The 12,434-nt window shown below is 36.2% G+C and overlaps 1 protein-coding gene across 1 annotated transcript; it reads right to left on the bottom strand.

Moving 5' to 3' along the window:
• Positions 1-3,590: 3,590 nt before the first annotated feature.
• LOC111413716 (A disintegrin and metalloproteinase with thrombospondin motifs 6-like) lies at positions 3,591-12,159 on the bottom strand. Its single transcript, XM_023044782.2, has 13 exons — positions 12,049-12,159; positions 11,611-11,996; positions 11,209-11,553; positions 9,291-9,655; positions 9,094-9,240; positions 8,592-9,045; positions 8,427-8,532; positions 8,253-8,377; positions 8,081-8,201; positions 7,292-7,415; positions 7,117-7,237; positions 4,367-4,626; positions 3,591-4,309 (listed from the first exon to the last, which is right to left on the bottom strand). The coding sequence occupies exons 1-13, from the start codon at positions 12,122-12,124 to the stop codon at positions 3,643-3,645; spliced, it is 3,297 nt and encodes a 1,098-aa protein (XP_022900550.2). The 5' UTR covers positions 12,125-12,159; the 3' UTR covers positions 3,591-3,642.
• Between the last annotated feature and the right edge of the window lie 275 nt (positions 12,160-12,434).

The following is a 12,434-nucleotide window of genomic DNA, read 5'->3' as shown; positions in this document are numbered from 1 at the left end:
TGTTTAACCTTCTTTTTTGAAAATTTCTATAATTAATACTGTTTGTTTTCTATGTTATCATAAAATAGAATCTTTTAGCTTTAATTTGTGATATATTTCGTCGTTTAATTCCTAAAAATAAATTATAGGCGATATTTTAACATTTTTGAAATACCCAAAAAAGCGTAATTTTACAATATTTTATTTAAGATCTTTTTGCATAGAATTTTTATAACCAATCCTATTTGTTATTTATTAGATACAACCTCATTTTAGAATTTTGTTTAACCTTCTTTTTTGAAAATTTCTATAATTAACACTGTTTGTTTTCTATGTTATCATAAAATAGAATCTTTTAGCTTTAATTTGTGATATATTTCGTCGTTTAATTCCTAAAAATAAATTATAGGCGATATTTTAACATTTTTGAAATACCCAAAAAAGCGTAATTTTACAATATTTTATTTAAGATCTTTTTTCATAGAATTTTTATAACCAATCCTATCTGTTATTATATTTTATCATAAAATAGAATCTTTTAGCTTTAATTTGTGATATATTTCGTCGTTTAATTCCTAAAAATAAATTATAGGCGATATTTTAACATTTTTGAAATACCCAAAAAAGCGTAATTTTACAATATTTTATGTAAGATCTTTTTTCATAGAATTTTTATTTTTTTTTAACTCTTTTTATTTTACTCTTTTGCATAAAGATTCTTCTGGCCTTATTATCGAACTCGTTTTTGACCACTTTAATTGAAATCTAGACTAAACGTTGTCGAATAGAAATTGGTTGATAAATTGGGTGTGTTTTTAATCTAAATAGAACATATTAATTTTATCTAATGTAAATGAAACGAGATTAATATAGGTTTAGATTTAATTGGTTACAAGAATCGTGTCTAAAAAGAAAAAAAAAAGTTAAATCGTTCAAAGTAGTCTCAATTAAAACCATGACAAAATCCAGTCCCTGACTCATTCGTCTGTCAAGATTTGAGATTTCGGGTGGATTAGCCCGAATTGCAAAATCTCCCAGAACGCTAATAGATCGCGAGCTGTGCCCCCCGGGCCGAGTTCGTAGTAATTTTCATCGTGATTCATGTTTGATTAAATCTTTTAAATCGTCCCGTTCGCAGACAGCTGTCCATTCATTAAATACAAACAGATGTGCGGCCCCGGCTTCTGACATTGAGAATTTATTGGACCGAATCATTGCTCGGGCGACTACTCAAACCGTTCCGAGTTTAGATCTTAGTATTAAATAAATTCCTTAACGTATAAATCCGAAGCTGTTTGCTAAGATATAAGGGAGATATTTTGAACTACCCGGAAACTAATACTAATCTCTCAACTCAATTAATCAGATTTATAGATATATAGAGGATCGATAAGTTCTTGATGTAGTTCTCAACATAATTCTCACAATAATTCTGATTATAATTCCTTTATAAACTAATTGGGAAATTTCTGTAATTTCTATTTGGTTTAGTTTAGTTCTATTTAGTTGGTAAACAACTTCTTTAATATTAAAAGAAGAATATATTTGAAAGTCTTTCTTGCTATTATATAAAGTGAGGCCTTTCATTGCTGGGGTAACGGTAACTGGACCATAGAATAAAGAGAACGCTTACTATTATGTAGAACGTGCAATTTCAAACCGGAAACTGCCCCCGGGCGAGTACTTGCTGTAGGTATTGTCACTCGAAAGGTTATTTAAAATGTCGTATTTTTGTGAGGAGGTGCAACGAAGCGACCAACTCAAGAGTCTTGTACAAGTCTTGGATTTTATTTGTAGTAGATGTTTTTATGCGATTATGTTGGTTTGATGGCTTAGTTACTGGCGTTGAACTACTTTTCCTGCGGCAAATTGCAGACATTTAATCGTTGGTGGGCCAATTTTCGTATCAAGGCGCTGCGCTAAACGTCCGTTGACGATAATATTCAGGCGAGATCCGACCTGCGCCTCCCGTATTTCATGGTAATGCCTGTTATTACGCGGTATAACTATAGACCGCATCGGGGCAGTTTTGGCGTTACAACGGATCTCATAAATATTGATGGGGCGCGAATATATCAACGTGTCGAATTGGATGTACATACTCTGTAAAGAACCGTTAAACAAACCGAAACGATTGAGATGTTATTAATTTTTCTTTAATTTCGGTCGTTTTAATAAACCAATTACGTAAACGAGGTCCCCACCTGTTAGAAATAGTGACAATCGACACGGGCCTCGTCCGACTTAGCATATATTAGAGCTGAGGTCTTTCAGGCGTACGTGATACAATTCCAATCGCACTTAGTACTCAATTAACGGTAATTATGCATGTAAAACATCGTATAAATAAATAGCGAATGGGACGCGGGATTAAAAGCGGAACCCGTTTGCAACTACGCCTCGCTTTAAAACACTTTTAAAGGCGGCGAAATTTTGCAATAAACCACGTTCGTTGCAAAACTATTTAATCCCGAACTTAACGATGGAAAATCATATTCCCCGGATTAATTCAATCGAACTGAAAACGTTCCTTCGGGTGTCGCCGTAGGAAATCGACCGAAAAAATTGTCTCGTTACCAATTAATCGAATTTTCCATTTTCCAAATTGCTTTGTGAAACTATTAATTTCACTGCGTCGATTATGGGTTTAGTTTAATATAGGTACAGAATTTAATGCAATATTCAGATCCAATGAATTTGCAATTAATCCAATTGTACAAATTTGGTTGACATTTTCGATATGAACTGATTTGAGCTACGCGTAATTGCACTTTAATTTATTGTAATACTATATTTGATATTTCATTTCGTTAATATCAAGTGTGTTGCGATTTTTTTTGATTGATGTTTAATGTGACGTTTATTTTTAAGAAACACTCCATCAAAAAATTTTTCGTGATAAAATGGGTTGTAAAGCGGATAAAGAACCAGATTGTCAATGTTGCTGTGAGGCAGGACGTCCGCTGAGTTGTCAAGCTATGGCACATATAATGATATTGGCAGTGGCTATTCCAACTATTCTGTTGACGATATGCTACTGTGGAAGCGACGAGTTTTAATGGTATATATTGTACAATCTTGCGGAAAAATATAAATGTATTTCAAGGAGCAGTGTCTCATTTTGCTCATTTTTAAGGATAACCTTCGCGTTGAAAAATAATTGTAACACAGGAATGCTTTTAACTCTCTCAATTTAATTGGCGTCGGTACACTATTTCTATGTAATCGAGAGATATTCAAGAGAGAGTAGCTGCATTATTCATACAAATTGTTTTGTTAGGTTGCGAAGGGTGTGGTATCTTGTAGGTAGGAAAAACCACTTCGTCTTTGCGGTAAGAATGGAAATGGTTTTTTATTCTTATTATAACCATAAAGGCGTCCGGGGATTCATAAGCTACGAAAGACCTACAATCAACCCTCCCGACGCTGAATAAACAATACGAGATGCATTCTGACAGAAGCATCTGAAATGCACAGGACGTCTACGTAAACCAGTTATACATTTTCCTTATGACGGTTCTCCGTGAACTCGCTCTTGAGTAATTTTCTAAAACAAATAGTCTGAATACAATGAGACGGATGGGTATTCTCTTGTTCAAAAATCATTTTCAGTTTCAAAAAATACTTTATTTAAAAATATAAAAATAAATTTAAAAATTAATTTTATATTGTATTATTCATATGAGCCGCAGCTGTTAATTTATCAGCCGCTTGTTTTCCAGTACAAACTCTTTTATGTTCAAAATCTAAAGTATCAGGAACCTGTTCTCCTAAACTCTCAAACACCGAATCTGAGATGTTCATTGAAACCCCTAATTGTTTCAATGGAATTTCAATCAGTTTAAGTTCGTCGTTTGGAATACGATCTTGAATAATTGTCCCCACGTGTAAATCGCCTTTATTTAATTGCTTCTCTTTCTTTGGATTGGTGCGCATCGGAAGTTTAAGACATTCATCGGGATTGGTGCTGAGAGATTTTTGAAGGTGACGTTTTAAATCTCGATTAATTGTCCTCATCGTACGTGGAGCGCTCATTATGCTTCTTCTTACAGCTGAATCGGCGTTAACGTAATCGACGATTGTTTGATACCAAAGTTCGCGGAGTATGTAAGAAGGAATTTCGTTTTCGATTTCGCGCTTTTTCGTACACGATTTCTGGGCGTCGCAAAGTTCTCTTGTACCTGGTTTCGGAGGGGGACAAAAAGTATCTTCCACTAAGATATCATCAGCTCCACTAATTGGATTTTCTCTTACACATTCAACTTCACGAACTCTAATACCCGATTGGTTTTTACAAGCCGTACATTTACTCCACTTTCCGGTTCTCCACCTAAAATTAGTTTTTTTGTTATTAAATTGTGATTAATTTTGTTATTAATTAACTTACTTCACTTTGCATGGTGCGTCATTACATCTTCTTACCATCGCAATAGGCTTTTCCATGTTGTGACAAAACGTGTCGGAAACTCTCCCAGCTTTTTCTTCAACACAACTCGGTTCTGAAGATTGCGTCCCTCCTCCGCATCTCACGGAGCAATCGTTCCATTCTAAAAATTCCCAATGATAATGGGGTTGATAATTTGAATGAAGAGATGGTTCTGCGTAATTATAAAAATATCCGACGTTTTCTGCTTGATAAAAAACAACCTAGTAAAGAAAAAATTATTTCAAAAATTGTGATTTAATCTCGTTCTTATATGAAATGTAAGGATGTAAGGACTTGGTGGAATGCTCGAGGAACAATTGCGCCGATGGGAGTGCTCCAGATACGAGTAGAATTGGAGCGGTACTCTTCTTCATTATGCCTTAATGACGACCTCGTCTTTCGCATTTCTATTTCGTATCTTAAACGTAATTGGGGTGGTCGCCTTTTATACCTGCTTCCTCTTCTATTATATCTCTCTTCTATTCACGTTATGTTATTTGATAAATACGTATTATTACAGATTTTAAAGTTTCCAATACAAAACCCTCGTTGAAGTGTACGTATAATACACAGTTTGTTGCACTTTATAGGACCCGGTTTCGTTCCGAGATGTAATGACGTGTATACGTACGACGAATTTACGGCTTCGCCCGACGTTTCCGAGATAGATACACGGCTTAATGAAGTATGACAAATTCGATTTTGTTTCAATTTTATGTTAGGGCTTTATTAGATTGGGCGTCGGACCTTTCTACACAAGGCATGTTCCGGTTCTCGGTTTGAGGAACGACGGCTCCTTGGTCGTTGAGTTGATCAACGGTTTTAGGTGATTTCGGACAGACCTTGTTAAGCGTAAGTGCTTTAAATTCCTTCTGGAACGACGCACGATCAATTCACCTCCTTTAAAGACCCCTCTGCCTTTTTTTATACCGGCAATTTCATATCACTCGCAATATATGAATGCAGTAACCATAGTTACGAAACTACTATGCACTTGCACTCTCCCTGCACTTATTTCTTATGATAACCCTGAGTTTTCGGTCGTCTTAAGAGAATCACGGCTAAACCTGAATGTTTCTGGTTCTAGGTCTAGTGTTAGTTCTACTTTTCGTTCAATAAACATATATATACCACCACAATCTAGCGCTGAATAATAATTAATACTAGAACTAACACAAGACCTAGAACTAGAATCATTCGGGTTTAGCCGTCTTAAGAGACGTGCGGCTAAACCCGAATGTTTCTAGTCCTAAGTCTAGTGTTAGTTCTAGTATTAATTGTTATTCAGCGCTATCACTAGAACCCGAATGTTTCTAGTCCTAAGTCTAGTGTTAGTTCTAGTATTAATTGTTATTCAGCGCTATCACTAGAACTAGACTTAGGACTAGAAACATTCGGGTTTAGCCGCACGTCTCTTAAGACGGCTAAACCCGAATGATTCTAGTTCTAGGTCTTGTGTTAGTTCTAGTATTAATTATTAGTCAGCGCTAGATTGTGGTGGTATATATATGTTTATTGAACGAAAAGTAGAACTAACACTAGACCTAGAAGCAGAAATATTCAGCGCTATCACTAGAACTAACACTAGACTTAGGACTAGAAACATTCGGGTTTAGCCGCACGTCTCTTAAGACGGCTAAACCCGAATGATTCTAGTTCTAGTTCTAGGTCTTGTGTTAGTTCTAGTGATAGTGCTAGTGTAAAACTAGAACTAACATTAGACCTAGAACAAGAAATATTCAGACATGTTTAATTTTATTTTATGTGGGACAAAGTAAGTAGGTACGCCCAGGTTTCTATGAAAATATATTTTTCTATACTTCATTTTAAGTGAAATTCATTCTCTGTATAAAATTTATACCGTAAATTTGTAGTTGATTTAATGGCGGAAGTGTTAGATTTAAGAATTATCCTCTTGGAGTAGTCATTTCACGCCTTGATAGGACGTGTCAAAATTTATTATATATCTCCATGTAATATTACGAGTTTGAGTTACGACGTAGCTGCGTGATTTATGCAGACCTCGCTGACGGATAATGCGTTGAACTGTCACCTTAGGGCTCTTTTCCGAGCGTTTACGACGCCTCAGACTGCAGAACGCAACGACAACGTGAGAGCCAAGTCCTGTTCGTCACGTCGTTATTGTTTTAACAATTTAACGAATTGTAACAATAACAAACCCGAACGAGCCAATTTGGCGGAAAACCACTACGTGTTTTACTTCAATTTCATTAGTCGTATCAATTCCATAAACGTTAACTTTTAGTGTCGCGAGTCGCGATTATTAGAGAACGGGAAGCTTTCTAACTGGATAATGGTTATGGTTCTGCAGTACCTGAATCCCGGCTAATTGCTCTCTATGCTATTTCCGGGGAAGAAGAGAAGTAATAGTTTTTAAATCGCGTTATACTTTTTCCACCTGCAGGTGAATTTAATTTCAAAGTTTCGGCTTTAAGCGTTTCGTCAATGTGGAAGGAAAGGAACGAGACGGGACTTCTCAACTTACAAAGCACAAGGTACATGTAGCTCATTACACTTTGAAACTTTTGGTGAAGCTCCAGTTAATTCACTACTTGTGACACTTTGCTTTACATTGACATCTACCACAAAACAAGTTCCCGAATCGATTCTCTTGATTATTAAAGTTTCATCTTTTAATTTCATAAAAATATGGTCGAAAAGAAATGAATGTAATAAGTTGCTATACTTACGTATACCACTAAATTTTTCTTAAGCGGTCCATGAATTTCTAATAATTCTTTACCCGGTTCTGGATGAGTGTACATTCCTTCAACTCCCCCAAAATCCTTTTCGCCATCAACAACTTCGGTACTAAATAATTAAAAAATAGTATTAGAATAAAATCAAAAGATATTTTTAACTTACAATTCTCCATTTAAATAATACTTATTATCCTCATCGCTGACGGCGATTGTGTTGACGGAGGGAGCTTTTTCGTCTACTATAATATTTCTAGATCCCTTAGGAATGACGACGATCTTTACGTATTCTGCGGTGAAAAGCAATTGTAAGATTCAAATTGGCCTATGGGTATATGTACGATTGAGGCGTCCAATTTTCGAAATGCCGCGACTAAATCTAATAACCATTAAGGCGCGCTTTATCGTCGGCAATATACTCGAGGAATCCAATTCGAAGTGATATACACCTGGACTTGAAATTCATTAGCCCGCGCTAAATGGAATTCCTTCGGCGCGACTTTTTGTCAGATCTTAGTTGATTTGTTACCTTGTTTTACCTCCACCTATTGTCTCTATACGTTTACTAAACCGCGACTAATTTATGCTGATTTATGCGACGCAGAAGTCATCTCGTCCATAAATAATGATGAGCAAATCTATTTTAATTTACACAAACAACCCGCAGCCTTTGAACCAGGGATGACGTACACACCGGATCTCTCTGACTGCATAATAGGCGAAGTAATGTTCTCTCCTGGCAATAACAACCAACGAACCGCACCGATCTTAAGTGGAACGCCTAAGTTAACCAGCAGGACGAGATTTCGAGGCGAATTTCCCAGTAATTCACGTGAAGGAGGTAAGAAACCTTCTGCCCTTTAGTCGTTTGTCACGGGGGTGCTTAAAATGCCCCCATTGCCGCCAACCCCTTATATAGAACACTGCTTTTAAGGATCGATCCTGAGGGACTTACCGTGGCCAGGTGGACCAGCGTACGTATTCTCAACCGATTTACAAGTTGTACCGTCTCCCTGACATACTCCGCAAATGTCTTCTATCGCATTTGAATTGATTTGAAAATCACATCCCACTTTCTATAAAATAAAAGTTGGAAATATCTTAGTGTTTACAATGATAAAAATTACAGCGCAATGACCGGAAATGCACATATCATGCGTTCCTGCTTTACATTTAGTACCATCTTTTGCTCGCGGTGCTAATTTTACGTAAACATTATCTTGATTGATACAATGTAGTTCGCAAGGTTTATCTAAAAATTAATTCGACTTATATAGTTAATGCGGTTAATTTTAATTTACCAATTAAAAGATATGGTAACCAAACGTAAATTCTTCCTTCCCATGGTTGTTTGTTATACTCAGAGCATTGAGCGGCTCGATAACTAGGACATCCTTCTGGGCATGGCTATTCGGAATTGAAAGAAAATAATAATTGTGATTTAATAATAAATTTATCAGTCTAACCGTGGTGTTACAAATTTTTACTTTTTTCCTCTCCCCAATACAATATCTTCCCCCATTTTTTGGAATAGGATTATCACAATTCCTAGATGCGTAAGAAACCCCACCACCACAAGTCCTCGAACATTTACTAAAGTCACTCCACTCTCCCCATCCCCCATTTGTAGCTTGTGGTCTTTCTCCAACCTCCACACACTTCATTTTTATACACCACTTATTTGGGCCGCATTTGGTGCCTTCAGCGGGCGGAGATCCATCTGATTTACAAGAATCCTCCCCTGGTTTTCGACAAAGTAATTCTTCACAACTCTTCATCGGATCGATTATGCAAGTTTCGCTCCCCGGAAAGATTTGTCGACATTGATAATCACTATCGTAAACCACACCGGGTAAAACCATTTCGTATTGGTACAAAGATACCTCTGGTTCATCATTGAGACATTCCCCTAAATCATTGCTAAAAGTAAAAAGTGAGAAGGATTAAGTTTAAAGGCGTAAAACTCACTCGAAAAGTGTGGTCATAAAAGTTTTGCTACAAGCGGACCATCTTCGCGTGTTTAAATGAACGAAAGGAGCCATAATATGATAACTACCCTCCGAATCTTTCGATTCGCATCCCGAATCTTGAGGGGTATCGTGAGCACACCCCATTCTAAAAATTTATTTCATTAATTATATAACTTAGGTGAATTAAAACCTTACATGTGACCAACTTCGTGTGCAACCACGATTCCTAAAAGTAACCCAGCATCTTCATTGATTCCACAATTTTTATTTGGATTACAAGCTGTTCCAACATACGCTAATCCCATTAAATCACAACTTCCTCCATTAGTAGCGCAAAGATCGTGACGAGTTAATAAAACAGCAACGTCGTGATGGTTTGGGTTATGAATATCTTTTGGATTTACAGTGATTTGCCACTTGCAAAAGCTCTCTAAAGTTTTAGACGAATCATGATTGATGAGAAGATCGATTTCTTCCTCTTCTTTTTCCAAGTAAATAATCCTCACGATAATAACATCAACCTGATTTCCGGCGGTGGCGTCGTGATAATAATCGTAAACCTGAAGGAAATAAGAGATAAATGTAATTACATCACACCGCGGGGACGATGCATTGCGTTAATTTGCCAAACCTCAACAATACGACGGCGTAATGAAGACGCATGACGGCATTCATTACGTCAAGATACGCAACGGCTGCGGTGATTTAGCACCGCGTGTAATTTACTATTAATATCCGGAGAGGAGTGCCCCTATCCCGGAATTTGGAGAACGCGGATTGACATCATCAGGCGACTAAAATATTACCGCGGGGCCTTTATGCTAAGTTTTAAAGTTAAACGTAACGTGGTGGAACGAACGGAGTGCATGGAGCGGTGAAGTTCGTCCGAACTTTGAGCTTTCACGCCGGAGTTCACCACCAGCTGTACAAGTAAGTTCCTGGTGCTGTTAGATTCAACACCGTCAGGTAATTGTGGTGGCGCACGTTCCGTTACGATTTGAGTTACTCGGTTTTAGGATTTGACATATATTAGAGGACACCGTTTGTTTTGGAAAGTAAACATCGAAACCACAATTCTAATTTAAACATCTTCAATTGTAATTTAAACATCTTCAATTCTAATTTAAACATCTTCAATTCTAAGTTATATCTTACTCGAATCCTTGAATTCAAATCGTAAACCAAAGGACATTCATTAACATATATTTTGCGTGATTGAATAAAATGGTGTTTCATTAAATAAGAACTTGTGGTAAGTGGTTGAGTGGGGTTTCTTTATAAAAAAAAGATTCTGCCGTGCTGTTGTACACGAAAATAACTTTTCTCATAAATATTGCTGAGGAAAATTTAGTATGCAAACAGTCGCCAGCGAACGAGTCTTTTTTTTGTGCAGGCTAATCCAGAAAAGCGGTTATATTTAAAGCGGGAAAACTTTAGAACTTTCGGTCGGCCTCGAGAGTCGTGCACCTGGCATATGAATCGGCTCTTGTTTTGCGCCCCCTTTTTAATTCCCAAGCTGCTTTCTTCGCCCGTTAATTGCGATGGAAATTCGGCCGTTTGCTTCCATCTGGCGTCCGCGGGGCTCGTCTTCCCTCTACTTTTTTAATTGCAGCCGCGTTCTTAATCTAAGGTGGAATTAATTCAATTCCTACGTTTTCAACTAATTGTCGGGGGAAGAGACCGGCCAATAAATCTGCTTGATTAAAATCAATTTGTATAATTTTTTTTTATCTTTTGATACTCCGACATCGTTCCAAACACAAAATGAATTATTTTCTAAGGTAGCAATTAGTCTTTCTTTCATTAGGAAACGGTAATTGGTCTGTAATTATAACCTGAGTGTTCACGATAAATCTTGGTGGATGGGCAGTCACGAATACCTCGCTTCTCTTAGTACAGTCTTTGGTAAACACAAACTTTGTTATTTCTTCGCGTATACTAACTACTTAAAGAAAGTACTATGACTTTTACTTAACATTTACATAAAATACTACACCGTAGGGAAACAAGCTTAAGTTGATAAGATGAGCTTTAACAAGAATATTTTCAGTGGATACAAAAAGTTTAGAGCAAGTTAATTAACTTTAAAATATATAAATATAAAAAATCGTACCATATTCATCACAGTTAAAATATATTGCAAAATATCTTCATTTTTATGATGTTCTATAAACCTTTTATCACAAACAATAAGAATTTCCATATGTCTATGAATACTTTGTAACCCTCTTTTCGATTCATTTCTAAATCCACCGTACAATTCATAATTCCTTTTTAATTGTTCTTTCCATGCAGCTGCCCAATCATCATCAGTTCCACAATGCTTAATAGGTTTATGTATTCGCTCTGACGTGCTTCTTTTATAAATCATGTGAACGTGATGACCTCTTTTATTAGGAGAATGCCCTTCTAAGGGTTCAACGAAATACCTGTCACCTTTGTTCATGATATAACCTGCCTGAAACGAGATCGAAATTCATTTTATCTGTAATAGTATCTATGGAAAATATCTCACCAATCCATTACAAGTTGATAAAGCTACTTTAGAATCTTTTTGTCCTCGGATTTTTCCTGTATAATGACATATTTTTTCACCATCTAAACTACGAACGTATCTCTCGTTGGGTTTAATATTAGGATTACGTTTTTCAATAATAGCTCTTGGAGATAATAATTTTCTATTTGGCCATAATCTTAATTTGTGATATTCCCCATCTATTAAAACACCATAATGAACGGCATCGTCAATACTTCTCCTCCTTCGCTTTTGAATGTTATCTAAAATTTCGTCTCCGTTGTGTTTATAGAAATGTGGTAATGAAAATGATAAAAACTTCCCATTTCTATTTAATTTCCTAGGGATTGCTAATTGATATCCATCTATATTTCTGGTGTATCTGCCTTACAATTAACAAAAAAATTATTTTATTTAATTATATCAATTACATCTTACCATGAATTGGATGAAGAGAATTTACGAGAGAATGAATAGCAAGAATTATTAATAAGATTAACGAACGGTGAACCATCTACTTTGTGCTCGCATTTATGCGTTAAGTGTCAACTTGACAACACAAAAATATAATTAATGCATCCTAGATTGATCAGGCATAAAATCAACCAGCTTAACATCACGCGAATTTCCGCCGTGATTTTCCGTTTTTCCAGCTATTTTACACGTCAACGAGTGCGCGATTAACGACTCCGTGATTACCTATAATTATCGGCTGGGTGCTAGTGGTGAAACACAAAAAAGTAATCGCTTCAATTTGGAACAGTAATTCGTGTTAAAACCTCATTTCAAAATATCGCCTCCAAGTTATTATTTTTTTTAATGAA

This window comes from Onthophagus taurus, chromosome 10 (assembly GCF_036711975.1).
Source record: "Onthophagus taurus isolate NC chromosome 10, IU_Otau_3.0, whole genome shotgun sequence".
Classification (NCBI taxonomy): Eukaryota; Metazoa; Arthropoda; class Insecta; order Coleoptera; family Scarabaeidae; genus Onthophagus; species Onthophagus taurus.
This window is presented reverse-complemented; position numbering and strand designations above follow the sequence as displayed.

Excerpts from the sequence above, each read along its gene's own strand:
- LOC111413716 (XM_023044782.2), bottom strand. The coding sequence starts at position 12,124 with ATGGTTCACCGTTCGTTAATCTTATTAATAATTCTTGCTATTCATTCT. Across the intron at positions 4,627-7,116 it reads AGAAAAATTTAGTGGTATAC|GTTGTTTTTTATCAAGCAGA; the intron begins GTAAGTATAGCA and ends TTTCTTTACTAG. Across the intron at positions 4,310-4,366 it reads GACGCACCATGCAAAGTGAA|GTGGAGAACCGGAAAGTGGA; the intron begins GTAAGTTAATTA and ends AACTAATTTTAG.